Here is a 22611-nt window from a genome sequence, read left to right as displayed (position 1 = left end):
TCCTAATCCAGAAGATGCTACTAGGAATACATTAATATGGAGGATTTACATCCACGGCTCACAGAGCGACATAAAAGGTACTTGAAAATAAGGGATCGTCTTCAGGTTTTACATTTTTTTGCAAACAAAATAAAAAAACCTTAAACTGTTGTGCTAAGCTGATTATATTGATCCCATATTCTCCAACACCTGTTGGCAGGCGGCGCGGAATAGGACTCTGAGTGGCAGGGAGAATTATTTATCTCGATAACAGCAGCTAATCCTCTAGGAAGACAAGAAGGCCGGAATATATTAAGATGCTCAATGCCACCAGGAACTGTGATAACATAATTCAAATCAGCATCGTACCTGCATACGGAAAACGACTTGTTTTATTGTCTCTTAAAACACCAACTTCAAATGAAAGAGACAACTGATAAGAGAGCGCAGAGCCGTATCCAACAGTAAGAGCTTATTTTTCTACAATGATTTTAGATGATATGCTCGGCTGTGATCTGGTCAGGACATTGCTTTACTGTTATGTTATCTAAGAACCACGCTGGGTATAAGAGGGGACTCCAGCACATTGATGTATCTCCCTTCTCATCTTGTAGGATGGCTTCAATGTTTTAGTATGTGTTATATATATTTTATGGCCAGCTGAGCATAAAACAATGGGAACCTATAAATTCTCAATGTGGTTTTGTGATCATATATTGTTGCTTCCATTTATTTCTATATTAAGAGAATTTTTCCCCTTCACTTCATTAGCTGAAGGGCAAAGTCAAATGTATCCACATCATGTGTTACCCTTTGGATTTATGTAGCATTCTCTTCTCTCATTGACACGAATATTGGGAGAGGACTTAGCAAGGACATTTCTTAAAGTTTTTTTTTAAGGGGTATACCGGGAATATAAACGTCTGATACAAAAACCCAGATAAAGCTATTAATCAATGAATATAACAAATCTCACAAAATGGAGCTTAAATAGTTTGATTTTATGATTTATGGGCTTTTTAAAGTAGGCAGAGTTATCACCAAGATGACCGCCATTGGAAACTACAAGTTATATGATCCTTTAGTTCTCAGTAACTCCTCCTCCCTCTTATGCTCGGCTCCCAGTGATGATGTAACAGACTGTCCTTCTCTGTTACCATAGTAATTATGTGTAACTGCCATCACAGCACATTACCTCACTGAGATGATGTCTCACACAGCTCTGGCCATACTGGATGCACTGCAACCAACCTACTACAGCCAAACCTAGTGGTGATCACATGACCTGCCCAGGCAGGTACAGGACATGTGATGTGGACATTGGACCTACAACTATCTTCTGTCCTGTATCTGATCCACGCAGAGAAAATCAATGGACTGGTTCAAGGGCCAGAATCATTTTAATTTTCCAATATAGTGTATGCCCACAACATTTTTCTGCTAAGGGGGACCAAATTTTAAATAACGACTAGAGATGAGCGAGCACTAAAATGCTCGGGTGCTCATTATTCGAGACGAACTTTTCCAGATGCTCGAGTGCTCGTCTCGAATAACGAGCCCCATTGAAGTCAATGGGAGACCCGAGCATTTTTTTAATAAAACTGAACAGTAAAAGAACAGTGCAAAAAAAAAAATTTTCAGATGTTTGCAGATGTTTTACTTGTAAGAACACATTGAAATAACACTATTCTTCACTTTGCAGGTGTTCGCGCGTGTCTCCCGCTAAGTTAGGAGATGTGCACGAACATCTGGAATGTGAAGAATAGTGTTCTTTCAATGTGTTCTGCACTTAAATGGTCCTGTATTCACTGTTTTTAATGTTTTAATTCTATTCTTCACATTGCAGGTGTGCGCGCGTGTCTCCCGATAGGTTCGGAGATACGCGCGCACAGCTGCAAAGTGAAGAATAGTGTTATTTAAATGTGTTCTGCCCTTAAATGGTCCTGTATTCACTGTTTTTAATGTTTTAATTCTATTCTTCACATTGCAGGTGTGCGCGCGTGTCTCCCGATATATATATATATATATATATATATATATATATATATATATATATATATTTATATATATATATATATAACCCTAAATATCAGCAAAAATTCTACGACAAAGGGTGAAATCTAAATTATAATTTTATTTATAAAATTAATATTGTAAAAATATACAGAATCATTGTATTACAAATAAATACGCACCACACTGTGAGATGTTCATCCTATGAAGTGAGATTTTATGGCCTCTGGTGGTACAGTAAAGGTTCTGCTCCCGTAAACTTGCCTCATTCTTTAGATAAGCAATCTGTATCCAACGGATGGCACAGTTGCAGGTGAACTGGTTGTTTTCTATTATTCTGCAAAAAATAAATTCAGAAACAGGGGTAAGTGAGAATCTATACACAACAATTATATCTGCAGTAGGAGCAACTGGGGTGACATTTAGTGACACGATTGTGACAGGTAACCTGCAATGCTTCTTCTTCTTCTGCTTATATTCTTAAGGGGATAAGCACTCTTAAGGACATGCTGAAAAGCCACGGCTAAATGTCACCTCTAATGCCTTTCTAAAAAAGATAAATCTGTTCTACCTGCAAAATCACAGAGGACAACTTTGATCTATTATACTCTGAATTTAGTTAAAGACTTTGTTTAGCATTTGTTTTGTATAACTGGGTTTTGGGTAATGACCTGTAAGCTGTGTCAGTAGTTCTCAGCGGTGGCCAGATTTTTAAATAACACAGATGGCTCGGCTGGAGTGTCCAGTATAGTTACAGTCCTACAGTATCCATTAACTAAGACATAAAAGTCATAAACCAAGTAAAAATGTAAAAAGTAAAGGCAAGTACAGCAACTTCTAACAGATTTCGTCCTAACTGATTCAGTGGAAAAAACTATAGGACTAACGCATTTCTGACCTGTAAGGTCCTAACATGAGTAAGTAGAAGATTTTTGTCATTAACAAATATTTTAGGTACTGTATATCATTAATGCTTACTTGCAGTGTACATACTGTTGCAATTTTCACTTGGTGTTAGTGAGTGATATCCAAAACATTCGAGGGACGAGGCAATGTACTCTAACCTTTAGGTGACTAAGGACTTTGATCATCCAAATGTCCATTTCTATTTAGAGTGGGCTTTTATAAGACCTACCGAGGAAATCCCATAATCACTGTAATACCCAAGAGCAGTTTTTTCTTTTATGTTTCTATTTCCATTAAAGGGGTTGTCCCATTGGGCTGGGGGGAACGGGGCTTTAAAAAAAAGTAAACATTTATTATCCACTCTGGTCAGATACAGCGCTGGGACAGGATATGGGTGGGTGTAGCAGGTAGTTCTGACAGTCAGCAGCACGGACACTAGAAGGTAAGTACATGTTTATTTTTTTTACCGCCCACCTCTAGGTTTTTTAATAACGTTGGACAGCCCCTGTAATGTGCAGAGGAATTTAGAACTTTTGAAGACAAATAGATGACTATTTCAACTCTGAATTCAGAAGATTTGTACTGATAAAATGGTAAAGCCCTATTGAGTACTATTGATATGGTGTATATGTACATCCTCATTCATTCATATAAGACTTATGTATACTGTTGATTTAAGAGAAGGGATCATTAATATAGTCCAAGGCTTGTTCTTTCACTTGTGCTGTAAGGTCAGGCAAAAAATAAGGAAACATTTAGAAACAACAAGGTGTCGATCTGCTTCTGATTGTGGATTGTCATAGGAGATAATAGATGCACCTTGAAGAGGTAAGACGGCTGCTTCATTGTACAAAACCTATGATCCTTGCTTCAATTACAAAGTGATCCATCAGATAGGTAAATATCACATTATGAAAATGAAGTTCTACTATGAAAATGAAAATTCTATTGTAATAACTTATTGATGGATTTTCCAATCAGAAACAATGGTGGCATATAACTTATTACTGCTATATAGGCTGATTGGAATAATTTGAGGTGGCTGAGCCGCAATAAAACATGTGCTCCATCAAAGTCCCCCCCCCAAAAAAAAATCACATTTGGCCTTGTATCTGGAAGAACTAAAACATGAACCCAAGGTTGTTGAGTGGGGTTTTCATCATATTAAACTTGTTTCAAAATAAAGTCATTGGAGGCTATAACGTGTTCCCGTACCACTAAATACTTATTAGAATTTTGCTTAAAATTAGATTTTCTAAGAAAATAAGAAGGTGGCTGAGCCTCAATAAAAGATGTGCTCCATCAAACACCCCCCAAGCCCCCCCCCCCCAAAAAAAATTCACATTTGGTCTCGTATCGGGAAAAACTAAAACATGAACCCAAGGTTGTTGAGGGGGGTTTTCATCATATTAAACTTGTTTCAAAATGGAGCCATTGGAGGCTATTACGTGTTCCTGTACCACTTAATACTTATTTGAATTCTGAAAAAATCTGATTTTCTAAGAAAATAAAAAATAATTCATACTTCATGATAATGTGGCTGGTATTCAATCTCCCTTAGAACAGACACCTTATTTCCCGGAAACTTTGTTTTGTTAAGGTTAACATTCTAGATTATGGAAATATCGCCCATTTTACAATAATTTTAATCTAAATAATAATTATAATGGCAGCCCTTTAAATGACTTGACATTTCTGCGCTGGAATATCAGAGATGAACCTAATGAGTGAAAATCAGCCTAGACCTGTCATTATCCTGATAGAACCCGAACGATCATGTCACTATAATACTGTGCCCCAGGGACGGAGAAAATGGCTCTTCTTCTGATGCCTTATCAGTGATAAAAGCTACATGGAAAGAGCTTTAACTCGCTACTACAGTAACCAATAAAGTGGATAAAATAGTGTCTTGCATTTCTGTTGATAATTAATGAAGTCTGCATTAATAATGAAAGACCAGTGCGCTCAGGGGCGAAATTTACTAACAACCTGCATTAGTGCCAATGATGTAACTTGTCTCAATAGAAAGACACATGGGACGTCTGTGCACAAATTATCTGTTGCCATTTACTGGATCCATTTAACACCACAAACCTGCCACATTTTTGTTCTATGGATTATTTATACATCTGCCTCATTATTTATTCATGCCGCATTTTACACAACTATTTTGGGCGATGTTTATGGGAAGAAATGCAGTTATTATTTTACTTAATGTGCTTCTGGCTTCCTAATACTGCACATCTATTTCCTCATAACTGGAAGGATGTTTTAATGTTAAATCCCTCTGCGATCGAGCAGTTAAGAGTGAGATAATGCAGCACACTTAATAGCCTCGTACATAAAGGACGGACAGACTGTTACCTGAAATGTATAGTAAGCAAACAATCATTATCATGATCAATGTAAACCATACTGATGTATGAGTGTAAGGCCCAATTTACACCTGAGTTTGGACTTCCACTATTAACTTCTGATGCAAAAATTACGGAAAAATAACAAATCCATTAAAATGCCCATTAATGTCAATATATCTCTCCTATTGCGTTCATTTTCTTTTTTTTGTGCAACTTTTTCTGAGACTTTTCGCAGTTTGGGACTTTTTAGGTGCAGAATCAAGCAGCGTACCAAAGTTAGCAGCTTCAAGGATTTAATCCAGTGTCCGTATTTATCTTTGTAGACCAGATGTTTGTTCAACTTGTGCGACTTTTGGGCTCTGAAATTGTCCTGTTCTTGCGCCTAATAAGTCCCAAACATAGCATCCAGAATTACTTTTGGTAAACTAGTATTTGGGACTAAAAAGTCACACACCACAAAAAGTCACAAAAGTGAGACTAAATAGGCAACTCATCACATGAATCACAAAGAGGAAAAACGTAAGAAACATTGCAATGATTAAGTACAGTAGGCCAACTTCAGGAAACTTGAAAAAAGTGGCAGTCGAAAAACTTTCATACATGTGCCCCAATGATTTTTAATGACTTTCATAAGTGGTCATTTGCACCATTTGAATTATCATTTTTGTTATGTAAATTAATAGTGGATGCCCAAATGCAGGTGTGGAATAGGCCTATGAGTCCCAATATTTTGGACAAAGCATTTAGGACATTTTGGTCTCACTTTACACCTTTTTACAAAAATAAAATGTAGTTACCCTGTAGATTTATTAACTGAAACATTTATGAAAAGTCACAAATATTGTAACAATGTTACTCAAGAAAGGGTTAGCATAGACAGTGGAGGAACAATATTGGCACATTTATCAAATACTTCAAAAATTTGGCATATCTCTAAGTCAACATAGTCTCCAGTAGAGATAAGTGAATGCATTAAAATTAAAATTCTAGAAACCTTTTTGGGTCTGGGCTTCAATACCGAACCTGGATACCAGCCAGTAACACCTGCAATTGGTACTTGCAACGGACTTGGCGGCCATTGTGATTTAAATGGTGCTGCCAACTTTGCAAGAGTCATTTAAGGAGTTGAAGTCTGCAAACGGTCCCAGCACTGCTCATGGGCATATTGAAATGGGGAAGAAGGGGGGTGTTTGGGCCAAACCCAGGCCTTAATTCCTAATGAATTTCTGGTTGGGTTCCCTCAACACTATTCTCCAGCAAAGCTAAGATAAAAATATAAATACATTTAAAAGATAGATAGGATATATGAGATGAATTAGATAGATAGATAGATAGATAGATAGATATATACATAGATACATAGATCTTTAGGTTGAAGAAATGAACCCTACTAGCAATGCTCAACTCAACAATTGTATTGGCTGCCACGGACATCTTCTCTGTAAGCTGAAATAAATTTCACTTTGGAAACATAATTAGATTTTTTTTTTTTTTGCATTTTGGCAATAAGTTCTGAATATAATTTTAAACATATAATTGTAGGCGTTTTTGACTTAATTTTCAATATGAGACTTATTCATATTGTGTGAATTTTCAACCTCAGCTGGATTGTCACAGCATTGCTTCAGGCTCTGCACCACATTTATCCCTCTTTCATATGCCCTAATAAATAATTTTTCATTCACACTGTTTGCAAATGTGTTCCTGTCGCATAGCAGCGAAGGACGCAGCTTATGGATGACAAATGTAGTTGCAGTACCTTTGCTTTGGACCTGGCAATGGAGCCAATGACTAGCAGGAAATAATTTTAGTATGAGTGACCGAGTCCTTGTTGCCCCTACTGACAGTGTATATTATTAATATATAGAGTGACATTTGCACTTTAGGGCAGATGTATCACTGTGTTTTTTAGTGACTTTTCATTTTGTCCCAGTAATTTTGTGCCAGTTTTGTGACTAAACACCAAAAATAACCATGTTTTTCTCATTTATCCTATCAATCTTAATGTTTTGCTCCACCTATTAAAGTTACATCATTAGAAACTTTTTCATTTAGGCTTAATTTAGGTGCAAATACACTCCAGACTGAAGGTAAAATAGACTGAGAAGCAAGCACTAAGCTCTTCTGCAGAGTATTGTTGAACCTGTATATTACAGTAGCAGAACTCAGCCAGTGTTTACACTACATGCAGCCACTGTTTATAGTCCTGAGCCTCTGTTTACAAATATTCTGCAAAAGCAGCAGCTCAGAGCAGGATAGAAGAGAAGTGTGTGGGAGCTTGCATAAGGTACAGAGAAGTGTCCCTGTGTAGTAGAATGACCACACTAGTGTCTGAAGGAGGAATACTGGCCATAATTAGAGGCCAGAAGAAGATCAGCACTGGAGGATCCCCTCCAGGATAAGCCACTTCTGAGGAGGAGCTTTGGTGCAGCTTGTCAAACATCAGGGCTCTGATGAGAGTGTCATTTTCTTGTTCGGGTGTGACAGAGAAGCAAAGTGGAACTTGTAGGAATCAAAGATTGCGCCTATATTGTGTCTAAAATAAGAGGGAGGAATTCAACTTATCACAAATGGTTGTAGCTTGTGATAAATCAGGCCAATAAATCTGCCTCGTTTAGGCACAAAATGGAACTAGTGCACCACAACTGTAATACATCTGGCCCTATAATGCTCAAAGATTCAATGGCCTATCAGTAGTCATTGACAGTAGTTTCCAGCCAATCCCTATAATTAGAAGCCATATTGATATACAGAACCACAAAGTTGATCGGTGTGGAGGCTCGATTGTACCCCACCATATTCATATCTAAAGAAAAGGCCATAAATGGTAAATCTGAGCTTTCCCCTTTAAAGGTTAAACTATTATACTCTATTAACAGATAGAGCTAAACACGTACTGTAACAGTCAGATATTTTATACTGTAACAGCTCCAATTTTAATAGAGGCGCCAAAGAGGTTATTTAATAGAGTATTAAAAGATAGCACAAAACCTCCCAAAAACACCTTAAAAGTGAGAAGCGATCCACACAGCAATCTACGTCAATGATTCAGATGTACTTGATAACTCCTTGTATAAATAGCACAAGTGAAACGTTTCTTGTATGTGACAAAGAAGCTTTTTTCTTGATAATCTACCATGAGACCTCACTAGAAGTACAACTAAACTTTATCAAAGTGATGTATAGAATTGACCAGGCTACTGCTCATTAAAAGGTAAAATAATGTCCTAACATTTTGTCCTGATATATGTAGATACTGTATTTCGTTGGTGGCCTGCTTGCCTTCTTCTCAGTCAGTATCACGATAAAGATCAAATTTAACTTTTCTTAATTTTCCACAGCAAATATATATCTTCAAAAACATTACCAGTAAATGGATTGTGTCTGGGAGGATCAGTAGTACCCTACATGGCTACATGTATGGAAGTGTTGCTGTGTTATACTAGTGCACTAGAGTACTAGAAGATCCTCAGGTAGGCCCAGAGCTCTAGAGGTCCGACTAGAGACAAGGCATCTAGAGACTTTTTCTATTAGAATGTAGACTCCAAAAGGCTCTGTAAAAGGGAATTTTCAAGGATTTAGATTGCCCATCTTCATGGTAGGTCATCAATATGAGATCAGGTAGGGACAGCCCAACTTTTGCCAAAAAGTTGATAGTATGAGTAACAGTGCCAGGTGTAGGGACCTAGAAGTGCACAGCTGTATCTACTGTGTAGTAGCCATGTTAGCTTAAAAACATCAAATTATGGTCTAGATATAGATTTGAACTATATTGAGATTTTTTGCATTATATTGATAACCAATATTGTGTACAAATTAACAAAATGAATAAACCATATTGGGCATATTAGAAGATTTCTCTAGAGCGTGTCTATATCCCATTGTCAATGGAGATTATAGAAACATGCATGTAGGTTATACAGTGCAATATGACCATAGCAGAGACATGCAATTATGTGGAACAATAGAAAGAAAGCCATCGCTCACTCACATAAGCTGCATCCTCAATATAGACGAGGTCCTATTCCTCCTTAGCTCTCGGTGCACGGAAAGGCAGTCCTGCCGGTTGACTGAATGATGCACAATGAAACGAAGGTATTCCAGCACTCAGAATCTTCTTTAAAAAAATATTTGAATTTTTATTTTGTAAATATTAAAATTGCAAGGTCACATCCTGGCATATCATCCAAAAAAGAAAAGATCTACGCGTTTCGGACTAGTGTGCTTGCGTCCTTATTCATGATCTGACGCAAGCACACTAGTTCGAAACGCGTAGATCTTTTCTTTTTTGGATGATATGCCAGGATGTGACCTTGCAATTTTAATATTTACAAAATAAAAATTCAAATATTTTTTAAAGAAGATTCTGAGTGCTGGAATACCTTCGTTTCATTATGCAATTATGTGCATTATTCTCTACTGCTTCCATTTTCTATATACAATTCAGCAATCTACAGAAGTCACAACAGTATAAACAAGCGCATCTATAATGCCGAGACAAGAAGTTTTACGCACAATAATTCTCCACAATGGGCCATGCGGAACACCATTAAGTTATGGCAATAGCAAAGAACGTGTATATATAGAGGCTAATCCAGGGCCTAGTGCTGCACATGGCGAAATTTGTCAATGACAGTGTTATTGCTTTAGCTACATATGTAGCACACTGCATCAATGTCACCAGATTGCTGAGAAATCCAAATGGATAAAGGTGGATTCTGATTTAATATGACCCTGTCACATTGTACTGTAGCTTTACTGCCTTTAGATTGCCACATACTTCAATTCTGTAAAATGTAACATTCTGTAAAGTAGAGTCTAAATACAAACACATAAGCAATACTTACGACATTTATGTGTAGCCAAAAGTATCCTTCTTATACAAATTCCCCCCCAAAAAAATTCACTACACTACATTTAATTTTCCTCTTTATAGAGCTAACCTAATTCTAAAAGTTCTGGATGAGTAGTTTGCACCACATCCTTTAGGCTTTTGTTATTACTGAAAATGTGTAAATGTTAAATAAATAATAAAATAAATATGATAGAAGCTTTTATAAAAATATGTGTTTTAGTGGACTAGATGGGATTAATTAACAATTTCTCCGACTATTAAGGCTACATCAGTTTATACTGATTCAATTTGGGCTCAAATCGAATCTTGTGAAAATTTGACAAAACTTCTATGAATCAAAGCTTTATTGATTCGCTTATCTATAGTTCTGACCCTCCTCTAATAACGAACACAGTAGGCCAGCTGAGGAGTGATCCAGAAATAGGTTATCTATCGAAAGAATTTGTCAAGATTTTCTTTAAGAAGAAATATATATTAAGAAAGGTGTAATACACCGAAACGTTGCTACCCGTTCCAATAAAACTCACTCACGTCGGTTTGAACCTTGGAGTGCTGCCTGCCTTTTCCTGTCGTTGACTACAAGTAAAGATCAAGCCGAGACCCTTAGAGGCATTGCACCCCTCCTTTTCACTGTGCGGACTTGAACTTTTTCCAATATATATATATATACATATATATATATATATATATATATATATATATATATATATATATATATATGTTGTGATTTCATTTGATATCTTCTCTGGTTCCAATTTTATTCTTATCTAAATATTAACAAATCTTACAACAAATCTTAGCCCAAGGCTTCAGTCAAGATCACTTTTATTCACTTAGTACAAAGAACAGATGATTACGAAGTAATGGGGCATATTCTTTCTGACGTGAATGTCATCTGACAGCGCACTTTTTTCAGTCTCCAGAGGAATGCCCCTGAGCTTTGTTTTCTTTTTTCAGTCAGCTGAAATAACATGATTTTAACCAACCAGTAAGCAGAGCAGAACGTCAGTGAATCTACCATATAAAACACGCAGAAGACTGACAAGTAATTCCAGGGTGTCACTAGTAGGCCTCTATAGAGATTTATTTAAAAGTCCTGCACAATACGAAAGCACTTGTCTCTCGTGATACAGGATGACAGCTCTTGAGAAATAAGAGGTATCATCCGGAAGATTCTGTTGTCACTGCTGAAACAATGAATTATCATAACACCTTCTGGAAGGATGATTATTTGGTGGTGGCTTTAGAAGATTTTTACATAAGGATGCCATGGTGACTATCTCTACTTTAAAAAGACAGACTGCAGAATACTTAGCCAAGTTCAACAAAGGGTAATACTAAATAGTATTGTAAATCATGGTCCAGCTAGAATAAAAAGATGGAGAAAAACAGAAATTATCTGCTTGATGTCTCAGAAACCAATAAATGAAGGTATAGTTTCTATTATTCTAACCTTATCAGTGAGGAATTTGAAGAAAGGGGTTCCTGGTATAAAAAATGTATATTATTTAAAGGGATTGTAGGTTTATGACAAATCATTTTTTTGAATCACTTACTTCCAAAGGTTATACCTCTGAATCTTAAAGGAAACCTACTATGAGAAATCTACCTATTAAGGTAGATCTGACGGTAGGTTGCTAGTAACATGCTAAGCCCTAACCCATTTTTAACTAATCCTAAAATACTTCCTAAACTAAACTACACTTTATTTAACAAATATGCTAATTATCAGCAGAGGCTACTTGGGCGTGGAGTAGCCTTTCCAGGTAGTAGGAGCAATGGCTAATCCCTCTGCTGATAATTAGCATATTAGCTAAACATCTGCAGATAATTAGCATATTAGTTAAATAAAGTGTAGTTTAGTTTAGGAAGCATTTTAGGATTAGGTAAAAACAGATTAGGGTTTAGGATGTTACTAGCCACCTACCATCAGATGCAGCTTAATAGGTAGATTTCTGATGGTAGGTTTCATGTAATGCCTATGCTTTTTTTCTTATTATGGTTATGCTGATGGTTATTATTTTTGTTGATTATTATTGATATATCATATTAATGGTATTTTCCAAAATTAGCCCTATTGACTTAATTTTACAGTACTGGTGGCAAGAGACCATTTGGGTCCCTTCAGACTACTGTGTTCAGGTTTGACACCAACCACCTTACCCCTTATATTAATGTTCTTGGCTGGTGATCCACAGAGAAACTCAAATTACCAGGGATTTTGGCAGCAAAAAATGATTGTTTTTGCTTTTTTAATGCACAGGAAGGGACCTCCCTTGGGTGTGTGTGAAAATATGACTTTTCTTCATGCAAATAGGTGGGGACAAAAATGGAAAGTCTTTAGAAGTGGGGGTACAATGGGACATTCTATATTGGTGTGGGCACAAGAGGTCAAAGTCTACATGAAACTGACCAAATATAATTATACTGACTTAGTAATTAGGAAATCATGATAACTGTCAAGTATAAGTGGGCCATCAATGAGCATGTGTTTAGGCTTAGTGCCTATGGCCCTACACCACTAATATAGGGGGTATCACTGAGACATTGTAAATAACCACCTACCTAGTGTTAATGTTTTTGACAGACCAGAATTATGTCACCTAAGTTGTGTGAACATTTGCACTCTTGGACAGAATTTTTATGTGCAATGCACAAATCTAATAAATTATATTGATTCTAATAACTTATACATAAACTATACAAAAACTATTAACCGTATTATTTGCAAGTCACTTTTACCTATGATTATTACAGCTTCTGAAAGTACTCCATCCTAATAACATGCCACTGTTCTAACGCCAACACTGGTGAATGTAGTGTTTAATACTGTGGTCAGGTAGGGTCAGAGCTGTCAGCATGTTTATTATTGCGGTCAAGATCTTACGTGCTTTGAGTATCTATTTTAGATCCAAAGAAATTGCATTGAACTTGGACATGCCAATCACATGTAAAAACCAAGTGGGTTGACATTCTACATCGTAAAAAAAAATACATTTGCCTGGATGTCGGTAAAGAAAATGTAATCCAGGCTTTCTCCTTAGAAACAGATCTTCAATATCGTGACACTTGATTTGAAAAACCAAATCCCTATTTCCATCATGTCTCCCCAGTGTGCATAAACATCAATCTCCCTAGTCATTCTGAAGAGAAACTCGAAAATTAACAGCACGGGAACATACTCTGAAAGCAGATGTAACCTTGCAAAAACTTGGTAAATGAAACAAAAACAGAAAAAACACACAGGAAAAGGAATCTTCGCGGCTTAACTCTTTCCCGAGCTTTTTCCGATCATGTTCACATTTATGACTTTCATTTCTTCCAGTCCTAATCAAATAGACTCTACTCAGTTTGCACCATATGTTTAATGGCTATGTTTCAGTCAGCTAATAAAATTGCTGCAGATTAATTGACATCCCTACAGACAACTCCAGCCTCCTCCTGTGCGAAGGAGAACATCTTTATGGTTTCCGGTCTCCCTCCTTCTGAGGATTTTTTGTATATATTTTCCATTTGCCAAGGATTGTGACATTCACGATGTCTATCTAGAGAGTTATTATAGGACTTGACGCAGGTGCGGCAGTAAAAATGTGACAGATTGGTATATAAATAAAATGAAGGCCATTAATATCAATGTGTTATGTGAAAAATAAACTCTTAGACATAGAATATTACCTCCCCCCGACAGTCACTATTTGCTATTTCAGCAGTTACTATACTAATGTATTGGTAGGGCACTGAGGGCAGTAGCCTAAGGCACTATTCACAAGTCACTTTTTCTGTCCAAGCTTAGTTTTGTTGCCTGTTGTAGTAATAGTATACTGATCTGTATTTGTTAATTACAGCTCCCATTGTCTTTTTATTTTACTACCACTGCCAGTTATAATTTACTGTGGTCTATAAATTAGGATTCCAGGAAAATTAATTGCAGGCTAAATGGTCTTATCAATGAAATCTGTGTGAAATGGTAGGGGTGAATAAATGATGTTCAGATTTAATAATATATTGTGAATGATTCCATGCTTGGTATTAAAACATGTACTAAATGTGGGAAGGTTTTCTTTACTCATGGTTAAAGTTGTCTGCAGGTGCAATGAGGCGTTTTATGTAAATGACCCAAATTTGGCCAATGAACATTCTCAGAATTGTATATGTCCAACTTGGTTATTTTCTAGGGGGTGCTAAGGAATTTGTATCTCCTACAGACTTTATTTTCTAAAGATGCAAGAAAAGCGGAATTGATTTCTGCTAACATTAGCACTGCCCTGCTTTTCCCAAGAATGCAACATTCACATTATCTTCTATTGTATTTCTCTATTCCATTCAGGTGAGTTAATATTAGGTCTACTACTACAAAGACTTTTCTATGTGAGAAATCAGTGTCTTTTTCTGTTTGGGTCCTTTTCTGCAATTTCAGAAGGGTATCGGTAGATGTTGCATATTACGAACAGATTTGGCATGTTGCATTTCCCTGAGGTAAATCCGCAGTGTATGATAGTAACATTGTAGTTTACAGAACTCTACAAACGCCAGGCTATGACCAAATCAAAGCATTATAGGCATAAAGAAACAGCTGATTTCGAAAGCATCCATCGTAATAGCTGTGGATTTACTGCTGAGGGATATTCCACTACCATTACACAACATATGCAGCTACCCTAAAAAACATTGTATGTCTATAGGATTTATGGGGATAACCACACAAACTATATTTACTACTCATTTATCGTTCACTGTTAGCAACATTCAGGCAAATGCACTCTTGACTTTAGCTTCCGACAGTATACAGAATATTTTATAGATAGGCAGAAAAGATGAGCAACTTTCCTTAATTTAGTCTATTTGATTAAAAAGTGAATCATTTTACAAATAATAAATATGGTCAGATAATTTAACTATCTCATATATATATATATATATATATATATATATATATATACACACACACATAAGAAGAAAGAAAAAAATAGCAGCTCTCCAAGGATGTACAGTAAAGTGATCAGGTGGATGTATTCCATGTTAGCACCAATGTTTCGACTCTAGTGTTGAGCCTTTCTCAAACCAAACCAAGGCTTGAAAAAAGGCTTAACACTAGAGCCCAAATGTTGCTGCTAACATGGAATAAATCGACTTCATCACTTTACATCCTTGGACTGCTGTTATTTCTTTTCTTACATCTGGAGGACCAATCGCCTGGCCCTGAATAGCATGCACCCACCATTTTCCTTCATCTATTTCCTTTTATATATATGATATTATATATGATATATTGTGGTGATGAGAACTTGTTTGCATGGATCTTTTACACATTTACCAACATAGAAGGGAAGAGCAAATGCTACATTTCCAGAGGGCAATGTTCTTTTGGTAATCTTACATCCTTATTGTTATCTTAACTTTTGGCCTATTTAGGGAGCTATTAATAACCCATCCATATGATGGTTGTGCATATACACTATGGTAGGAGCTGGGTAAATGGTAAGGTAAATGCTGTTCCAGCTTTCTATACAAATGCTCTCAATGAAACAAAAGAGAGTGGCGTCTGCATAGAGCTAGGATGGCTGCTACATATTGTAAATATGTCACAACAGAGAAAGAGATGCAAGCCCGGAGATTACCCAGTTACCATGTCCCTGCCTACTTGCTAAGCCCCATGATAAACCACAAGTGGCAACTGGGCAACAGATTATATGCTCAGGATAGATAAAAGATGAACATTGAGAGACAGTGAAATAGACAGAAACAAGCAAAGTCAGAATAATAGGGTCAAAACCAATATGGTTGGGAGGTACAGAATGCTTAGATAAAGAGTGGTCATAAAACACAGCAAGAGTTCACAGAAAGACACAATAGAGACAGAAGATCTACAAGCAGCAAGAGACCAGAATAACCAACGACTAGGCAAAGGTATATGAGGAGTTTCTGGAACCGCCCCCACTGCTTATTGGTTCAGCCAACCATTACTCAAACTAAACCTGATATACACACTAGGCTCCAAAATGAAAGCATCCAGTTTTCAACAGAACACATAGTTCAAGCAAAGGAAGAAAATTCAATCACAGCCACAAACAGAGCAGCCCTGGGTGGGGTCCATAAGCTAAATAGCTAAATAGCAGGAGTACTGGATGCTGAACCCCCCCCCCCCACCTTCCTCCCAATCAACTTCAAATATCATACTGTGAGGAAAGGTCACTCATACTTTTGGAACTAGCAAATGCCTGTAAATGAGCCAACAAAGTTTCTTATGAATACTTGTACCAAATAATTAGACTGAGGAAAGGTTACTGTGAAAGGAGTATTTAGTTTCTCACTTATTGGGGGGCTAATAACTAGTAATCAACTATTCTTAATTACAAAGTTGAGAAGTTTTGCTGTGCTGTGAATTTGGTGGATCACCATTGGAGGCAACAATTCAAAATTTGTAGACTTCAGGACTCAATGTTCATAAAGTGCAACTTGTTTGGTAGATATTCTAAGGATCATTTCTCAAGCGCTCTAAGCATCAGGAACACATGGCTTATGGTGGCAAGCCTGTCTTGCTTCCCATGGAAATTCAGCAAATGTTGATAAATAACTGTTTGCTGTTTTCATTACACAGACCCAGGATGGGGTCTGCTAATCTGGAAGCCTCTACAGACACAATTTAAACTTTACTGCAAATAGAGAGCTTGCCAATTTACACGAAATTAATGTTGTTAATTTACACAGAGGCAAGCTAAAAATATGGAATTGTAAAGCTTCCAGATGTCTCGGCTCTTCAACAATAATGTGTAGTCCTCTTTAAAGGTAAAAGTCATTGAAGTATCATGGATGCTAAGAAAATGGATCGGAAAAATTGCAAAAGGAACTAAATTCTGCAGCAATGTTTTATTTGTTTTTTAAATGACGACCATATTGTGTTGTGTCATGTGAAATATGGATTCCTAAGTGTGTATAAATAGTCTTATTCGTAAAGCAGCATGTGTCAAATATTACAAGGGTTGGTGGAAATATGGAATAAAATGTTGAATTGCACATTAATTTCATTTGTAAAAAAATGTTAAATAATGTTTAACATAATATGGCTGTCATACGTTTCATATCTCCAAAATATATGTTTTTTTTAGAAGGATTAACAATACTCAGCTGATCAAAATACTTCCTGCTGGCACCCAAGTGATCAAGCGTAATCAACTGGAGAACTCAGGAAGAGCGCTCAATTTCCCTGCAGCGCCACCACAGGGGAGCTGAAGCATTTTACAATTCTCATTGAAAACAATCGACTATTGTTGTAAAGCAAAGATATTTGGATTCCTTCGGAGAGGTACACTGAAAAGTAAATATGATAGAAATGAAGGGTAAGATTCTCACCATAAAAGTGTCACCAGAGGTTTCCACTACTTGTACACTTCATGAACATTTGATTTGGTGCTCTGCGTAGCAAAATGGTTGAGTGCATATAAAAGAAGAAAAAAGCGGCACTCACCATCTAAATGTCTATATTATTCATATTACTCCACAGTAGTGAGAGAGTAAAATCTGGTCACCTATACGTCAATTGATGTTTGTATACAATCTTCATCAATGTTCTCTACTGTAGATGAGAGAATCTTGAATATGCAATCTAAAAGTGTGATTCCACAATAAGTCAATCCCTTTAAGGAATGGAGGTCTTTCATAAATTTCACTACACAGCTTTTACAGAGGCCAACATCAGTTGTTTGACGTATTTTCCTTGCTCTATTAATCTCTGACTTTATTGGTTGGTGTTATAGCCTTATATTAGCAGGTGATCAAATTAAGAGTATATCAGCTATGCAAATATATTTGGCCATTATTTTTATGCATAGGAATACATAAAAACATAATGGAATTGCATCAGGCTTTAAAATGCTGTACTAATATGTTAAATGTATGAATGTCCTTGTTTATTCAAAATTAACCTAACCCATCCTTTACTAATTTTACAAATTATAAGACATATAAAAAATAATTCTAAAAAAGTGAAAATAAATCTCAATAAAACTGATATTCTATATGGTTTGAGTTACAGTAAATTGTGCTAGTGTTGGCTGACAAAAACTATGTTAATAAAAAGTTGAAATCTAATCAAATCTAAATATTTTCTGATTTTGTTTGGACGAAACATGTAGATAATCTGGAGCCTTCTGCACACTCCACAGGCAAACTTCACACAGTACGGACTGCACTAGTTTTGATAAATGTGGGCAAATGTGTTTCAACACACAGAAGGTGGTGTCCATTCAATCATTGGCCTTAATGGTAATCACTTCATCCAATGATTGCTGAGCTGGGAGTTGAAACCAGCAGAGATCTTACAAAGAATGGTCACTAATACTTCTCTTATTTTTTAAGCCACTCTGATTGCATTTGCAATTCTATTCATAGAAATAACTAATAAAAAAAATCTAGAATTCTGAAATACTGTTAGAGGTCCAAAAGATGTTCCTACTCAATAATTGATCTTTATCCATACAAGAGAAAATTCCAATCTTCCAAAGAAGTGGGACTTCTCACTGGACTTCTAAGCACAAAAAGATCAGGATGTCAATCAATAAGTTATAAAATAAAATAGAGACACTCCCAGGTTACGTACAAGTTAGGTTTGTTCTTAAGTTGAGTATGTAGGTAAGTCTGATCTGTTGCGGTGGGCAGAGAGGTCCGTTAGTAACTAGGGGGTCGGGTGTCATTAAGTAGGGGACTGTCTTTATTGTACCAACCTGCTTAGCTCCTCCTGCTATATGCTATCTATGATAGAAATAGATGTGATAATATTTTCATGGTAACTGAACTACCGGCCCTGTCAGGTAGGGTATGGAATGTCCTTGCCAGAATTCCCTCTTTTATATAAAAATATGACTTACCTATAAAAAATCTCCAAAAAAGTCAGGCAAATATGACTCTTCCCCCCTCTTTTTCACATGAGATTAATCTAGTTTAGTGGTTGCAAGGGTAGTGTCACATCAGAACACCCTATCTTCTGTTCTATAGAGCCTACAAACATGCTTTTTTTCCGTTTCTGCTTATTTTCTTTTAATTTTTTTCTGTTTATTATTAAACTAGCCGTTTGTCCAGGTCTGTAACTCACAGAACCACTAGCCCGATCAGAATCTAAAAAATGAGATTCTTATCTTTCATATGCCATAAAAACATGTTCCTTATTTCTAGAGAACCAACGATAGGGGCTTCTGAAGTGACACTACTAAACTTGGCCTATCTCAGGTGAAAATGGGATGATAAGAGTCATAGTTGGCCAACTTTGGGGAACATTTTATAAAGGTAAACAGGTGAGATTTTGCATAAAAGATGGAATTGATTTCATAGCTAGTAGTTTAGTGGGATAAAACCTGGGCTATTTCTATAAGGCTATGGTCTAAGGCTTGATATATGTGGTCCTTCCTATCCTGGTATCGTAAAGGCCACAGTACTTGTAACCCTTCCAGACAGCACTGTTTTCCCAGCCGATAACTACTAAAGAACTGTACCATGACCCCATTCACTTGGTTGGACGAACGCTAATCTTAGAGTGATGACAAATCATCAAAGATTTACCATCGCTTTATGAGATGAGAATAACCTTTAAAGTCCACTACAAAATGACCATCAGGCTACAATACGCTGTGATGCATTTTCTTACATGCAACCTCATTAAAACCACCAAGGCCAAATAAGAACGTGTAAAGTATTCTTGTCTAAATTAATAAAACCATTACCACTGCTATCATTAACATCTCATTTCCCTTATGACCTTATTATGGGAGCCTTTTCCCTATCTATGCTAAATGGAGCATGCATATTTTACAAGATATGCACATATTTCCAAGTAAACTGTAAATTAGAAAAACGCACAAATGAAAACTGGACAACAAACGAGACAACCTAGGCAATATCGGCTTCATTTATGGTAATTGAAATGGCTGACTGATGCCTCTTCATCTCATTAACTTTCACTCATGTAATTTTGATCCCAATGTTAATAATTATGGTCTCAGCTGGAAGACAATAGGACATCTATTACTAAATTTGTGCTATAGGGAAGGGCAGTCATCTCTTATTTCTCATTGCCGGCTATGGAAAATAAGGTTATATGCAATAATTTAATCCATTAGATTGCACAGACCTATACATCCTAACCCGGTTTGCCTTTCCTTGATGTGTCATTTTTCCTTGTGAAGGATCACTTTTATATTCTATCCTGGCCCATGATAAAATTTGTCCTCCAGTCATTGAAATAAGCGCAGAACCTGCCACTTTAGATGTGATTACCCTTCCCATGAACTTTAGAGCAACATCCAGATTTTCCTTCAAACACATTTCTGTTCTCTAAAATTCAGCTGGCGCCATGCGAGTACACAGAATATATTTCACAGAGTACTCAAAAAAGCCTAGGGCTGGGCCAGGGCCATTCGTATGCACTAAGCATAGTCCTAACAAATATAAAGGTCTATTCTTTCCTTATTGTTTATCACCATACAATGTAAATACTACAGTATATCTCTCACTCAAAGCAGTTTAATTTCTGTTTTATACAAAACATTTAAAGACAATCGTTTAATAAGTTTATTATAGATTTTATTTCTATTATCATTATTGGGTTTTTTTCATCTAAACCTCATGAAACGCTGCCTATTTTGATTTTAAATGACAGATTATTAGAGTTGTGGATAATAAGACGTATGGAGAAGTCTTAGAACGGATACACATGTGCGTGCAAAAGTACTTCATTCAGATTTTCACCTCTGGTCATGTTTTGGCTTTACAGTACAACATTTACTACATCCACAGTCCCCAGAGCCTTCTTCTACAAGGTCGACTAGGTCATCTAATTTGAAACTGCAATTCCTTGATAGAATTTGTAAGGTTTTGGAGACATCTTGTTGTTTCCTAAGAGCAGCTTTGTCAGCTCTGCTACTTGTGGGCTTTCCTTGTCTCTTTTCATGTGTGCTGAAGTAATACCTCTTCCTTAGGTGTTTCTCTTCTGTCATCATAGGTAGCATTTTTCCTACTGAGAACACCAGGGGAGTTGCTGCTGTGTCTCCAGTATGTAATGAAGAATCAGCGATGCTCAGGCTGAGAACCGGATTTCGCTCATCTTCCTCCCATACCATAGAGGTCATATTGATTGAAGCTGTAAGGTTGCACTGTAGCATCATTGATTCTATGTTTGTTATTTTTGCATAACAACACTTGATATTGATTTTAGGTGATAAAGTGATGTTCTACTTATCAGCTTTTCTGTCATATCTTAGTGAATTTGCAAGAACTAATAAATCAGTTCTGTGCTTCAGTAGATAAACATCATATATCTGCAGCGTATGGGTCCAAAGAACTGAAAATTAATTTCAGATTAGAAGATCCAGTGTGAGTTACTATCATATGCATCCAGATAACAATGTGTCATATTATTTAGCAAAATGTCTAGAATATCCATTGAAAAATGAATGCAGTAGTGTTTTACCATAACTTTTTTACATTATGGGTCCTCTATTACTAGCAAAGACCTTTTCTTTATAGTAGAATATCTACACAATGAAGTTAAAACAAATGATGAATTAAACCCAATAAACAGCTACCAAATTCAAAAGTTTTCCTATAAAGAGCAATGTGAGAGTAAAATTGAATCATGGAGATAATGCATGAGTCCCTTTCTGTAGCCGAATTGCACTTGATAGACTAGTAAGATGTCTTTAAGGAGCTAATATTAGTTGTATCTTTTTATCTAACACACTTTAATAGCTTTTGGCCAAATAGTCATGTGACCAATAATTATACACCCCTCCAATCTCTAAAATGTACATGCTACTTGGTTTGACTGAACTGGCATGTGTTCTCAATGAGGGAAGTGGAATAAGACACATCTGGTGGCAGTTTATCTCTCTTGATAACAGAATCAGACATGTTTAAGGCGTAAATCACCAATCCTTTTTTACCTTAGCATTATAATTTGGGATGAGCTGAAAAAAAAATTGTGGTCCTGCCAAAAAAAGTTTGAATGACTTACTTTGGGCATAATAAGGGGAGTCTATATGACTAAGAACGCAAACCTAATATCCCACTGTATAAGTCCAGAGGGGCTTATGGATTCCTGCCAGTTTGACTTGGCCCTAAGCCTCTGTTAGCAAACAGAGACCAGTGGTGAAAGGAGGTACCTCATTGTGCCAGAGCACCGGATAAAACTAAGTATACCATGTTTGTCATTTTTCATACTATCTGGGTCACATCTGGGTTAAAAAGTTAATCCTGGACAACCCTTTTAAATCTAGTTCTATATACTGTAATTCTGTGAAGCTGCCTTCAAGATACTAAACTTTTATAGCTGGTAAATGCTTAACAATAGCAACCAAGATAAGCTATTGAATGCAATTCACAGGATTTGTAATTTACAATGATTTGTTATGTGCCATAGTTATTCCTGGAGACTTTGTAAGAAGGAACAAGTGTTTACCCTATGAGAGTGTCTGAAAAAATCAAGAATTCCACCAGTCATCATTAAACAGTATT

The 22611-nt window shown here is 36.5% G+C and overlaps 1 protein-coding gene and 1 long non-coding RNA gene across 9 annotated transcripts in view; one reads left to right on the top strand and one right to left on the bottom strand.

Moving 5' to 3' along the window:
• NTRK3 (neurotrophic receptor tyrosine kinase 3) overlaps positions 1-22611 on the bottom strand; it is a 442602-nt gene that overhangs the window by 228813 nt on the left and 191178 nt on the right. For all 8 annotated transcript variants that reach the window (XM_072148525.1, XM_072148524.1, XM_072148528.1 and 5 more), the window contains exon 6: positions 2175-2329. In XM_072148525.1, the coding sequence (XP_072004626.1) occupies positions 2175-2329 (155 nt within the window). The remainder of the gene's footprint in view (positions 1-2174; positions 2330-22611) is intronic.
• LOC140127632 (uncharacterized) lies at positions 217-22611 on the top strand. The gene is made up of 3 exons (XR_011855034.1): positions 217-443; positions 17217-17447; positions 21101-22611. It is a non-coding gene; the product is annotated as an uncharacterized lncRNA (long non-coding RNA).

This window comes from Engystomops pustulosus, chromosome 4, assembly GCF_040894005.1.
Source record: "Engystomops pustulosus chromosome 4, aEngPut4.maternal, whole genome shotgun sequence".
NCBI classification, from domain to species: domain Eukaryota; kingdom Metazoa; phylum Chordata; class Amphibia; order Anura; family Leptodactylidae; genus Engystomops; species Engystomops pustulosus.
Note: the sequence above shows the minus strand (reverse complement) of the source record. Positions and strands in the feature narration are given on the sequence as shown.